Source organism: Nuphar pumila, chromosome 3 (assembly GCF_984573655.1).
Source record: "Nuphar pumila chromosome 3, dmNupPumi1.hap1.1, whole genome shotgun sequence".
In the NCBI taxonomy this organism is placed as follows: Eukaryota; Viridiplantae; Streptophyta; class Magnoliopsida; order Nymphaeales; family Nymphaeaceae; genus Nuphar; species Nuphar pumila.
Genome location: NC_143251.1, coordinates 147,130,096 through 147,142,862, shown reverse-complemented (window position 1 = coordinate 147,142,862; position 12,767 = coordinate 147,130,096). Strand labels below are relative to the sequence as shown.

The following is a 12,767-nucleotide window of genomic DNA, read 5'->3' as shown; positions in this document are numbered from 1 at the left end:
TGCGGGGTTTTCACTTTACTTTTGCATATGTGTGGCAAACTTAAAGAAATGGACTTAATTAAAAATACAATGAATAAGAACAGTGTAATATACATTCTGGGATATCTCATCTAGAGTATGAGAATCTTAGATATCCGGTCTTGGAAAGACTGTGAGGATACAAAAACTCCGTGTGCGTTGTTGCCCCTGAACCCGATATTGAGGTTCTTCTCCTGGCCACGGTTTTAGGGAGAGCCCGCCACTTTACCTGGGAGTGGTGTGTTAGTCACAACTGTGAGTTTATGGTATCAAGGAAGTGACACTTGTGGGCGTGGGGTGTCCCTTGTGTCCCCGACATTAGATGTGGAGGTCTAATGTTCCGATGGATGGTGTTGTTTCCTGATATCGGTCGAGGGCTAAGTTGGAACCCAGTAATAAAATACAAATTGTGTGTTAAGCTACCTTGAGAACCTACTTGACCTCGGGGTTTGTACCCGTTTGGTGTATCCGCGGGCCACGGTAATTAAAAAGAGAAACTTAAAGATGTGTGCATCTAATAGAGCATGCATATGGAAAGATGGAACTTAAATGAAAGATAACAGAAGAAATCATACATTGCACATAATCATGCATTTTTCTGTTATGCATTAGATCATGCATGTTTGGATCATTCTTGATATCATGACATCAATTGGTGGTAGCATACGCTTTACTTTGTGAAATCATGCTGAAAGGTATGGTTATTTAGTTATTGATCTATGACACTGCTTTACTGTGCTTGACTGGTGAGTTATGTAATTATTGGTAGTTATGGATATTTGAATGTTGCAAACTTTATATTTGTACTCACTCAAATCACTGCATGAAATCTTATCCATGTTCTTTCTTTCACCTGGTTTCTTTAGAAGTAGTTGTGCTCAGAATTTCGGTTCTGACACCCTACTTTGTTGGTTTTTCATAGGAAATAATGAACAGTGAAGTTGGACATGCATCTGGGGATGGATGAGTTATACTTGGGCTTGTCAGCTTCAGTAGAGGACATAATGGCTTTTTCTTTTGTCTTTTAGTTCTTTTAATTTCTGCAATTGTTACTTTACTTTCAGTTGAAGAAAACCTTGTCTTTGAAATTTTCTTACTCATTAATAAAAGAGTTTTAGTTGGTTGATATCGATGATAATTGCAACTTCGTTTGTGGTGGATGAGCTATCCAATGAAAAGTGGAACTGTGAGGACCCCAGATCTCTGGGAAGGTTTCCGCAACTCTTAGAAAAAAAAAATATTCTGCATTTTTAAAAGGGTCTGGATTGGGGTCGTTACAATCCCTCACCCAAAATCCAAGAAGCACCGTACCTTTTTAAAGAATTTTCCGGCGATCAAAGGCTGTCGTGGCGGAAGTATCGAGCTGGCTGGAGTCGCCCTTCCCTGCTGCCGTGACAGGGAGTGTGGCTGTTGTTTGTCGCGGCCTTCGGTGGTTGTTGGTGGCCAAAGCTCGCCGGCGACAAGACCCTCCTTCCGGCGTGCGCACACTGACAGAGAGAGAGACGGGGAGAGATGGGGGAAGAGAGAGAGCCAGAGTGAAGAGGGCAAAACCCTCTCTCCACTCCCATTTATCGCGAGATGCGGGGTTGGTTACGCCCTGCGTAACCCCTCTCCCCCTTCTATTTCCCATTCTTGAAAACAAGAATCGTGCCCTAAGCACGATTCTGTTTCACGCCCCCCCTTAATAAGTGAAATCGGGTCCGGGTCCGAGCCCGTGACCCGCGACGCTGGGTCCATTTTAATAATGGACCCGGTTTCGCCTACGAGTGACGGATCCTCAGTTGGATCCGTGGATCCAATTGTGGGTCCGACCCTATATACTAAACTTTATTTATTTTTATTTTTTTATAAATACTATTAATTATTTGTTTTAATTAAAAATTACTATTATAAATATAATTTAACGCCCCATTGTGGGTTATTTACGCATTCTTTTATGGATCCGGTAACGGATCCGAGGCCCAAATTTAGAAAAACACCCGTTATTTTCCAATAAACTTAAATAATTAGTTGTCAAAATTGAGGTTATTACAATGTTAGCGCTTTTGTTTTCTTGCAGGGGCTTTTTGACCCGTTAATGGGTGTTCTGTTCCCTTGACTACAGGTTGAAACTTGTAGGATTGCATAGTATTAGTAGACTATACTTGACACTTGAACACTGTGAGGAGGCAGGAGAGATTCTTCCTCGTATATCATAGGTGACCTTTTGTTAAAGAAAATAATGTTTTCTCATAGAGTTTCACAATCTCTGACATTGATAAAGAAAATCACTAATTTTACTTATGTATAAACATCAAAAACCATACTGCAAAACAATAAAAGGGAAGCATTTAATTATCTCATTGTGAGTAAAGATAATGTATAACAGACCGATCCCAAAAATGGAACCAAATGGATGCTTGCACAATCTATTCTATAATGCAAGAGTTGGATAAATGGAATCTGTAACATATAAAGTAACATGAGAAACAATGCCTCCAAGGCAAACAATCATGTGCACCAGTAGAAGAATAAACATAAAAAATACAATGAAAAATAATCTTAAATGATAATATTGAGGGAAAAACATACCACAATTGGCAAAAGTGGCCTTCTCCCCAAAGTACTCTAATAGGAACACTCTACGGCAGCTCGTAAGCATGCAATACTTCTGTGCTGCTAAAAATGAGCCCATAATGGCTTGTCTTCTGATAGCCTGTTTAATGATGATAAACCCTTAGATGTACCAAAAATGTGATTTAAAGAAAAAAAGTAAAGAAAAGCAAAAGTTGTTGCATATTAAAAGGGAACAAGATAATCCTAGATATAGGATACCCTTATCCAAAATAACTAATGGAGGAAAACTGCTGTTAGCAATGACAAAAAAAATATAATGCAGAACTCAGAAGGGCACTTAGTTGGATGGTTTTGACTTGACAAACACTATTTAAGAAAAAAGAATGTTTACATACACTGTTAGATTCAGAACAATAGAATTCGGCCTTTGCAAAATCTGCTCTTGTGTAGTAAAGCAAGCATTTAGAGGGCAACCCATCTCGGCCACATCTACCACTTTCCTGATAATAAGACTCAAGACTCTTTGGGCAACCATAGTGTATCACGCATCTTATGTCTGGCTTATCAATGCCCATACCAAAAGCGATAGTAGCAACCATGACAATTAGTTCATCTCTAATAAAATATCTGCAGTATCGTTTGGCAAGAAAAAAGACAATTAATAGCATGAATCTCGCCTCAAAATGGTGTCATTAATCATCATTAACATATTCAATATGCACATCAAATTTACTTCACTACAATGTAATTCTAAAAGGCACTTGTTTTAATTTCAGAATTTAAATTAAAGAAAAAATGCATTTGATACTGTTATATTAACCAGAAACTACATACAAACAGGGGACAATTGAAACAATAATAACAATACCACAAGAAGCATTTTTACTTCATGGAAAAAAAAAAGATGGAATACCTATGGGACTCCTCTCGAGCTTTACTGGACATTTGGCCATGATAAAGACCAGCTTTTATCCCCGCATTTTTAAGTGACTCAAAAATCTAAATAACAAATAGCAATCCTTCAGCAAACAAGCTAACTTAATTGTCTCACTAGGAAGAAAGCACAAACCATCTAAAGCATAAAGAGAACAGTTTATCACTCATAAATGATGAAAATCTAGGATGTAGGCCACCATATTTTATTTTTAAGTTTGATAAGTTCTTTTCCAGCAGCCCCATGGTTGAAAAGGCATTGGGAAGTAGTAGGGCCATGAAGAGTTTCACAGAGAGATTTTGATGAGGATGAATAAGATGATATGGTGACAGAAGAAGATGATGAAGATTCACAACAGCATTGGAACAAAAGTAAGACGATGATGGTTGTGGTGGTGGTAGTGACCATGTTGGTGACAATAATGATGGTGGCAGCAATGGTGTTGCTGCTGCTGCTGATGATGATAATGTGATGATGGTGACCTTGATGAGGAGGAGGTTGTGGTGATTGGTGTTGATGATGGTAGCAGTGGTCATGGTGGTGACCATGCATCATTATCATCATTGTAATCTAGGAACATCTAAAATTAGGGATGTCAATGGGTTGGATGTAACCCAATATCCCACCTGACTCCGAATGTGACTAGTAGGATTTGGTAGACAAATCTGAATCCAATTAAAAATCAGATTCGGTATTAAAATTGCATTGAAATCCTAAATCGAGTCCCATTAAAACCTGAATACGACTAAGATCCGAATCTGATTGAGTGTAAATATCAGGTTTTGGACTAGTTGGATCCGGATTCAGTTTTATCTTTTTCCATCCAACTCCGAATCCAATTAGGTCGGATCCAATTGGGTTTTATCTTTTTCCATCCGAATCTGACCCGTTGAAATCCCTATCTAAAATGCAGGCACCACATGTTCACATCTAGTCTCCATGAAGTTAACAAATGAAGATGACAAAATAAGGTCAATTGTGACAGCCAGATTGATGAAATCGCAGCATGTTGGCTGATAGATCTTATGCTCATTGGGGCTATCCCCCAGCTTTGCCTAGGGAAAGAACCAAAAAGACAGAGAAGAGATGCAACAACAATCTAAAATGAAATGAAGCTCCACATTGCTAGGAACTGGAATACCTACAACAATTAACAAGATCCAAAATTAGTGAAGCCATTGAAAATGTCAAATGTGGCCCGAGTAGCTAGTCAAGAGCAGAACAAATAATGACAAAAAAGAATCAAAGGTGTTTCATTCTCATCAAATAGGCCAATTCTAACATTCTTAGCTCAAGGAAGGCACAGCTGCAAGTATCTATTACCTGAAAAAAAAAAGTGTTCTCTAGTAAACACAACCACTACTAATCTAAACTGGAAAAGTTCATTGAAAGGAAATGAACTTTAACCTCCTTAGCATCTTTAATTGTCGTACAATATATGATTGTTGAAGCACCATTAGTGACATATTTTGAGACTTCTGTCACCAGATCTTCCCGAAAGGAAGCAACATGACTAAATGAATCAACACCATAGAAAAGGTTTTTCCGATCATAAGATCCAATAGCAACAAAGGGATCTTTCATCTTTAGTGAGGATCTGATGTCCTGTTGCACCCTGGGGAAAAAAAAAAGAATTAAGCATATGCCTTGATCCAAATATGTCTCAAATTACAAATGAAGAAATACAAACAAAGCCAAAAAGAGAACTTTTGCAATACAAAAGCAAGGTTTAGTATATCAATAAGCACTTAAAAAGAATTACCTTCAAATAAAATTATTTTTTTTTCAGGCTGATGAGCAAATTTTAATTTTTTTGAACCTCAAATTGATAGAGATCAGTGTTAGCAAAAACGCGCCTTGAGGCGCAAGAAGAAGAAGAAGAAGTCAGTTTCAGTTAGAATTTTCCAGTTTCAGTTAGAATTTTCCAGTTATGTAATAATTTTCCAGTTATGTATGAAGAAGAAGAAGACAGTTTCAGTTAGAATTTTCCAGTTATGTAATAATTTTCCAGTTATGTAATCAGTTTCTTAGTTACTTTTATATGTTATATTTAAGAAGAAGAATTTTCCCAGTTATGTAATCAGTTAGAATTTTCCCAGTTATGTAATCAGTTTCTTAGTTACTTTTATATGTTATATTTAATTAGTTTTTAATTAGTTTCTTTACTTTTTATAGGTTAATCTCGTATCTTTTAGTACTTATTTGAGATTTTCTACTGCTTATTGGTTGTTGCTTTATAGGACACTATATTTTTCAATTATATAATTAGTTTTCCAGTTATGTAATCAGTTTCTTAGTTACTTTTATATGTTAATCTCATATTTTTTAGTACTTATTTGAAATTTTCTATTTTTTATTGGTTGTTACTTCATCAATAAAGCATTTCTTTATTTATTTGTATTTTTAGATATTTTTTTATAATTTTTTTAAAGTTTATAAAAAAATTGTTGAGGCTTATGCTTTACACCTCAAGGCTTACGCCTCGCCTCGGTTTTTGGTGGAGCGCCTCGCTATGCCTCAACGCTTTTCACAACACTGATAGAGATACTATATGTGTTGACATCATAATTGTCAACAGATCACTTCCATGAAGTGATTGTGTAACGCCCCAAAAATCCAAGACTTGTAACTTTTTAGAAAAATTTAGAAAGCTTTGAAATCATACAATAATCAAAGTTAAATAATACTTCAGCAGAAAATGATAGTTTTAAAACCACAAGTCAATGGACTTTGAGCACATTACAGCGTAAACTTTCCTTTTGTCAAATCCCGCACAACCATTGAAATCAAATGGTTTCGAAATGAAGTTCCAATAATTGAGAATTCGTTTGTTGAAACCAAGAAGAAGCTTACTAAAACAGTTTTATTAACTCACGGTTTAATAAAAGAGAAATTTTGAAACACACTTTATACCAAATTTACCAACATGTCCTCAGGAGCGAAACGTCAGGGAAAGAGCTCTATCTTGACCTCATCACGCCATCGTGTCATCGCAGACTGTATTGCCTATCCATAACCTGCCCATAAAATGGGTCAGTTTCGCTAAAAACTGGCAGGTGCACAGACATGACAATATTAAACATAATTAAGCAGAATAATTTAATATATCAAGTAGACAGGCAATTAAATAGCAATTTGCTTTCAACAGTGTCATGGAGCAAACTATCATGAGCACGATGCTAGAATTTTTACAAGCATTTTACTAACACAAGTAGGCTAACTATTACAAGCAAAGCACTGCACAAGAAAGTTAACTAGCAAAATACAATGCTTCATCAACCACACACACTTCCATACGTATTGAACCTGTTGTACCCTATAACTTTCATACGTGCATAATTGAACACATTGTGTGATCGGATTTAAATTATGTTTCGATATTAACTGGCCAAGCGGGTACGCACAAGACACGACTCTAGAAACAGCCATAACTGATCCGGGGGTTTATTATGTTATGTATTTTATGATAACCCGAATAGCTGACTGAGTCCGCACCTAAGGGGACGGTCGGTGACCAAGAGAGAAATCCCCGAAGCAGCATAAACAATGGATGCATCCCAAACATGGAGAGCTACCACCTAGAATAATTATGGTAGTCTCATTCCCCTAACTCCGATGACTAGGGAAGCCGAGTCTTTTGCCCGTAACTGCCATTAATAGCCTGTCCATCGAAGTTTTGTACCTTCCTGTGCTCTCTCCTGAGAGGAGTCAGCGATTCGAATGAGTACATCAGGGGTAGTTAACTGAATACTCATTCTACATACTCTGGTCTTTCGACCCACTCGAGTATCTTGCCGGTGAAGGCGAAAACATCACTTATTTAGGTGATCACAACATTTTGTTATTTGCACTCACCGAGGTTGCCACAACCTACTCATCCAATCATCGCAACGTAAGAAGACGTACTTGTCAAAAAGTACGATCGTATATGTCATAAGTACGACTACGATGAAAGGGATATGGTTCCACAAAAGAAACCCCAACAGATATTATCTGCAAAAGAATTAATACAACACAGCCTGGCAAGATAAGTTTTGAATTCACTTCAACAACATTTTTCATATTTCATGATGCAAGGTCATCTCGGATCTCTCGTCTGATCAACAAAGTACTTAACATGTTGTGCATGTCTAAAAGTACGTTATACTGAACCAGGGAGGTCTGTGGGCTTCTCAAAAGGAATACCCAACACACAACTTCATAACAATTCAAAAAAATATAGGAGTGCTCATTTGGCACGATTCATCCTTAAAAGCCATAATGCCACATTAAGTCATTCACACAAGACACAACACTATCAATCTTACATCCAAAATTTATCTTAGTATCGACATGTGACACTAGATTGATACATAAAGAATGGGTCCTTCAACAGAACCCCACTCATTCATATGCTCATGCCCCTGATCGGGGTTATTCAAAATGAGCCGCAACTTGAATCAAGGTTATAAAACATTTCTCCCAAATGTGTGGACTTGGGAGGGGCCAAATGTGACTTCGCAATCCTGCAAGACCTAAAACTTAACTTTGCAAAAGCTGTGCAATTTGAAGAGCACTGGGTTGACAGAAGGAAACTCGCTTTTAAAGAACTACAACGCACAAACACAACTTCTAGTGTTTTGAGAACAAGTGATATCAGGATAGGCACAAGACTATGTTTATGTAAGTACATATTTACCATAAATATGAGCATATGCAGGTTATAACCTGACAACAAGCAACTCTCGACTTGCAATGCCGCACATCGAGCGAAACGCACATAAGTAACACACGAGGTACCAAAACCATACCTTGATCAGTTAGATAGGCAAACACAAAAGGTCATAAGTTATACACGAGACACGAAGTCGTACCTCACACAAAGGAAACGTGCAGGCAAAAATGTATGCAAGCAAACAAGGGCATATGTATTTCAAGAAATACGAAACCACACCTCAACTCATAAGCAACTATGCAAAATAATGATTGAAGAATGAAATTGTACATCGACCCATAGGAACGTACAGGCAAGTATATATGCAAGCAATTAAGGGCATGAGTATTGCAAAAAGTATGAAACCACCTTCAACCACATAAGCAAATACGCAAATTAATACTCGAAGAGTACAACCGTACCCGAACTCATAATTATGCAGACAAGAAAATATGCAATGCAGAAGCAATATAAATCTAAGTATATCCAGCATGGACATCTTAATTATTTTAACTTAATTAGGTTCATCAATTGCCCTTTGTGCGACTTTACCCTACCTTGGAATGTCGTGCAGCTGCGTACACCTACGCGTGAGGATAATACGAAGGTTGAGCAGCTGAGCACGATCGGGACCTGTTGCGTAAATATGCAAGAGTGTTAAATATTCAATTATGTTAATATAATTAATGGTGCAACGGGGCAAGGGTAGAATTAGGCGAAGGCGGCACCGACGACAACGGGGCGACAGGGAATGAGACACTGTCAAAAACAGCGAGGCGGCAGGGGGTCAGCCCCTGCCGACAGCAACGAGGCGGCAGGGGGCCTACCCCTGCCGACAGCAGCGAAGCGGCAGGGGCTGAGCCCCTGCCGACAGCAGTGAGGCGGCAGGAGCTGAGCCCCTGCCGACCGCAACGAAACAGCAGGGGCTGAGCCCTTGCCGACAGCCACGAAACGGCAGAGGGGGGCCAGCCCCTGCCAACAACACGAGACGACAGGGGACCAGCCCCTGCCGGCAGCATCGATGCGGCAGGGGAGGCAACCCCTGTCAACAGCCACGAGACGGCAGGGCTAGCCCCTGCCGACAGCAACAAGGAGGCAGGGGCCAGCCCCTGCCGACAGAGAGAGGGAGAGAGCTCGGGACGGGTGGGTGACAGGGGGACAAGCCCCTGCGTGCAGAGAATCAAGGGGCAGCAGGGGGGGTTATCCCCTGCCCTCCCAGAAGCCAAGAGGCGGCAGGGGGGTGAGTCCCTGCCAGCCCAACAAAACAAAGGGCGACAGGGGCATTGCCCCTGCCAGCCGAGATAGGAAGGCGGCAGGGGCACTACCCCTGCGCGCCAAAACCCCAGAGGCAGCAGGGCGAGCCCCTGCCTGCCGGGAAACATGAAGCGGCAGGGGCATTGCCCCTGCCTACAGGTGATCTAGGGGTGGCAGGGGGACTGACCCCTGCCAGAAAAAGAGAGACCGGGGCGGGGGTGACAGGGAGGGCAACCGACCTCCCGTCGGTTTCCCTATCACCCATAGGGGTGAGGGGGTGTCGCAGGGGCCATTGGTGTAACGCCCCAAAATTTTAACCTAGATTTTTCAGGATTTTTTTTTTCGACGAAACTGACAATTGATTCTAGGGTTAAGCATTTCAGAACGATACAGGAAGGTAAAAGCAAACCACACCATTTATTTTTATTTCAATAATAATAAAATCCCACATCAGAGTTTCAAACTAAAATTTCCAATTAGAAAGAAAGTAGGATCGCCAGGGAACAAATAAATCAGTCTTGGTCAGCGCCTTATCCCGCATCGCTCATAGAACTACTATGTGCCTGAAAATGATAGAAATTATAGGAATTAGACTACCACGTCTAAGTAGGAAAACTGTAATTATTCTTGCAAGTAGATCATGTGTCAGGTGTGTGATGTGGGTGTCGTGTTTGATTTTCAGTCTATACCTAACACATAAAGAATTTGATACAACAGCAATAACAGACATATATCTAAATAGAAAGGTAGATTATGTAACAGTTATACTTAAGCACAAAACATTTTATGCAACTACAACCATTAAGCAAGGTATTAAGCAATTAAAGCAGAACTTACACTAACATGAATAGCATCTATATAACATCCATAATATGAATTCAAATAACTAATATATGCACAACTTAGGATGTTGTTTCATCATAAGCACCGAATATAAAGCATGCTGAAAAAGTATGTGAATGTCTCTTTAATGACTCCACACAGTGATACCTAACTGTTCTAGTTGATGTTTATCTTTTCTTATCCCGTGGGTACACACGGGCCAAGGCAACCATCACAGAAGAGAACGTTCGGGGGTATATTATTCAAGGTTGTTTTATTAACCCGAACATTCTAACTGTGACTGAAAATCCCAAGGGAGCGGCCAGTGACCGAGAGAAACTCTCAAAGGCCAAAACCAAAACAGGATGCATCCCTAACTTCTGCAGAAGAACATAGAACTACCGCCTATGATACATTTGGTAGTCCGGGTCCCCCGACTCTGAGGACTGGGACCAACGAGTCGCTTTACGCTCGAAACCAAACACATGTCCCCAGAGTTTTGTACCACTTACCCTCTCCAAGGTAAGCTCGAATCTGAGTGGGTTAATCTTTTCATTTAATTATTTTCCCGAAGTATGGGGTATTTCCCCAACTTCCTTCCACTATCCTAGCAGTAGAATCCCAACCTTAGTCATTTTACCAAGGTGAATAAACCATCCAAATCCTTTTTCCATATTGATTGCTTAAACCCACTCAAAGTGCTCCGGTGCCTTTAAACCAGTCAAGCACGAATGCCCCGGTGCCTTTAAACCAGTCGGGCAACAAGAATTAAATTTAAGTTTCTTATCAGTATTATGATCCTTATTCTAAATGCTTTGGTACTTTTAAACCAATCGGACACAAATGCCCCGGTATCTTTCAACCAGTCAGGCTCACAGAAATTAACCTTTAATTTTCTCACCAATGTTGTTGACATTGAGTGCAAGCTCATCAACCAAAGTACCTGCATCGGATATCCAATCCATATTGCCCAATTAGGCAAGATTCCCAAACTCCCTATCATTCATTTTACTTCACCGTGGACAAATAAAAGCAATTCACATAACTTGACTACATACAACAAACATTTTCAATAAATGACATTTCTTTAATATGTTTCACAGCTCTCCTACATCGGGTATTCAACCCAGATTGCCCATTAGGCAAGGTTTTCCAAACAACACCATTTGTAGTTCATTCACTCCATTTTTTTGTTCTATTTCAATATAATGTGTTTGAACATCAGAAGTTACGGACCTTAATATGCACTTGACTCATCAATTTACTAAGCCGCTAAATATGCATTTGAGCATCGTCTTAACATGCAGCTAGCTATGCATTGAAAATTTTACAGTTTAATATACACATGACTATAAGAGAATATGAAGCTTAACAGGCATTTGAGTATTATTAATTTCACAACATATTGGTCATTGAATATTTCAGAAAATCATACAGGACATAGCTCATTTTATGTAATTTCAGGGATTTTCCCAGTCAAACAACAAGAATTCATATGTGCAATATCTTTCTTGAATGATTAACTCTAGCTAGAGCAAAACAGAATTAGAACATACTAGGCATGGACGTTTCAAGTTATAGATATCAATAACTACAATTCAATTTTAGTACACTCAGGTGGTTTAATAAGATTTCAGCATGTATATAACTTAATAGGTATATAAGCATCAAAATTATGCAGCTTAACAAATAAAAACATCGCAGGCATGGTCAATATTTCAGAATCCATTTCATAACGGGTCTAAGTGGAAATATGCAGAGCATACTAACATGTGCCATTAAATATTCAAAACTCAGCTGTATATAGGTAATAACAAATAGAGTTATCGTCAAAACCCAAAGTTTCTCAACATAACCTAGGATCTGAGTATTGATATGTCAGAACATGTGGTAGGGTGACCATGGAACCATACTCTGAACATGGCATATACGTATGATGTGGGTGCTCACATCGTCAAAAATTTCCTGGGTGACCTACCAATATACACCGGCTGGACAGTTTCTCAAACAGAACAATTTTGTCTCAGACAGACTATGCTACCACACAGTTCTGATTAAATGCATATATCATCGTTCATGCATCAAATGACAATTTTACAAGATATTTTGATTTCTAAACAAAACACATATTCAAAAAACTATGAATCAGGATTTTGAGCAGGGGACAAACAATAACAGTTTAATGATTGAGCAAGGCAAGATTATTTTTTTTTCAAGAAGGCAAGTACATACTTTTTCTTTTTTTAACAGTTGGTATCTAATCTCGCCGAGATTTATCACATCGGATTCAGTATTTTCTGTGAGTACCCACTCATCATTTGCTGATATGGTAAACAGGGGACCAACGAAGGGTTTCTGTGTGTACAACTCAAACGCAGAATTGTGATTCTGCGTTTTTACACAACTTAAACCCACTCATAGTGGTCATGCTCAACGATTTCACCTATTCAAACAGGTAAGCTACGAAATCTCAGCAGATCCTATATTAGA

The 12,767-nt window shown here is 39.1% G+C and overlaps 1 protein-coding gene across 3 annotated transcripts in view; it reads right to left on the bottom strand.

Moving 5' to 3' along the window:
- The window catches only part of LOC149844335 (uncharacterized), a 171,624-nt gene that overhangs the window by 56,967 nt on the left and 101,890 nt on the right, over positions 1-12,767 (bottom strand). For all 3 annotated transcript variants that reach the window (XM_090000508.1, XM_090000509.1, XM_090000510.1), the window contains 4 exons: positions 4,916-5,123; positions 3,488-3,573; positions 2,970-3,201; positions 2,590-2,713 (listed from right to left, as the gene is read on the bottom strand). In XM_090000508.1, the coding sequence (XP_089856634.1) occupies positions 2,590-2,713; positions 2,970-3,201; positions 3,488-3,573; positions 4,916-5,123 (650 nt within the window). The remainder of the gene's footprint in view (positions 1-2,589; positions 2,714-2,969; positions 3,202-3,487; positions 3,574-4,915; positions 5,124-12,767) is intronic.